This window comes from Haliaeetus leucocephalus, unplaced genomic scaffold, assembly GCF_000737465.1.
Source record: "Haliaeetus leucocephalus isolate CR32 unplaced genomic scaffold, Haliaeetus_leucocephalus-4.0 Scaffold307, whole genome shotgun sequence".
Classification (NCBI taxonomy): domain Eukaryota; kingdom Metazoa; phylum Chordata; class Aves; order Accipitriformes; family Accipitridae; genus Haliaeetus; species Haliaeetus leucocephalus.
This window is the reverse complement of record NW_010972743.1, coordinates 94,531-95,063: the sequence shown is the minus strand read 5'-3', so window position 1 is coordinate 95,063 and position 533 is coordinate 94,531. Positions and strand designations below refer to the sequence as shown.

General features: G+C 65.7%; 1 protein-coding gene across 1 annotated transcript in view; it reads left to right on the top strand.

The window, feature by feature from the left end:
* The first annotated feature begins 121 nt into the window (after positions 1-121).
* The window catches only part of ZNRD1 (zinc ribbon domain containing 1), a 1,111-nt gene continuing 699 nt past the window's right edge, over positions 122-533 (top strand). Inside the window, exons 1-2 of the mRNA XM_010571161.1 lie at positions 122-251; positions 367-467. Of these exons, the coding sequence (XP_010569463.1) occupies positions 122-251; positions 367-467 (231 nt within the window). The remainder of the gene's footprint in view (positions 252-366; positions 468-533) is intronic.

The following is a 533-nucleotide window of genomic DNA, read 5'->3' as shown; positions in this document are numbered from 1 at the left end:
GGGGGCTGGGGGGGTCATGGGGGTGATTGAGGCAGGGGGGAATGAGGGCCAATGGGGGCAGTCAATGGCACTGAGGAATAAGGAGGTGCTGGGGGGCCCCCACTGACATCCCCCCCCCCCCATGGGGCTGCCCCCCTCCTGCTTCCAGTCCTGCCTGGATTTCTGCCCCGAATGCGGCTCCGTCCTGCCCCGGCCGGGCCCCCGCAGCACCATCCGCTGCCCCCGCTGCGCTTTCGCCCTCCACACCGACGGTCAGTGAAGGGGGGGCACCCCAATATTTCGGTCCCCTCTGAGACCACCCGCCCCACCTCAGAAATCCCTGATTTCTTTTTTTTTTTGGTTTTTTTTCCCCTCTTCCCCTGCCAGATTTTGAGGGTAAAACCATCCGCAGCACCATCGAGTTCAACCGGTTAGAGCCGGCGGTGGGGCGGGGGTCGGATCCTGTGCCCCACCTCGAGGGGCCCCTGGTGAGTTGGGGGTGGGGGGGGCAAGTCCCACTGGGGAGGGGACCCCCCCACCCCCAAAACCCCACT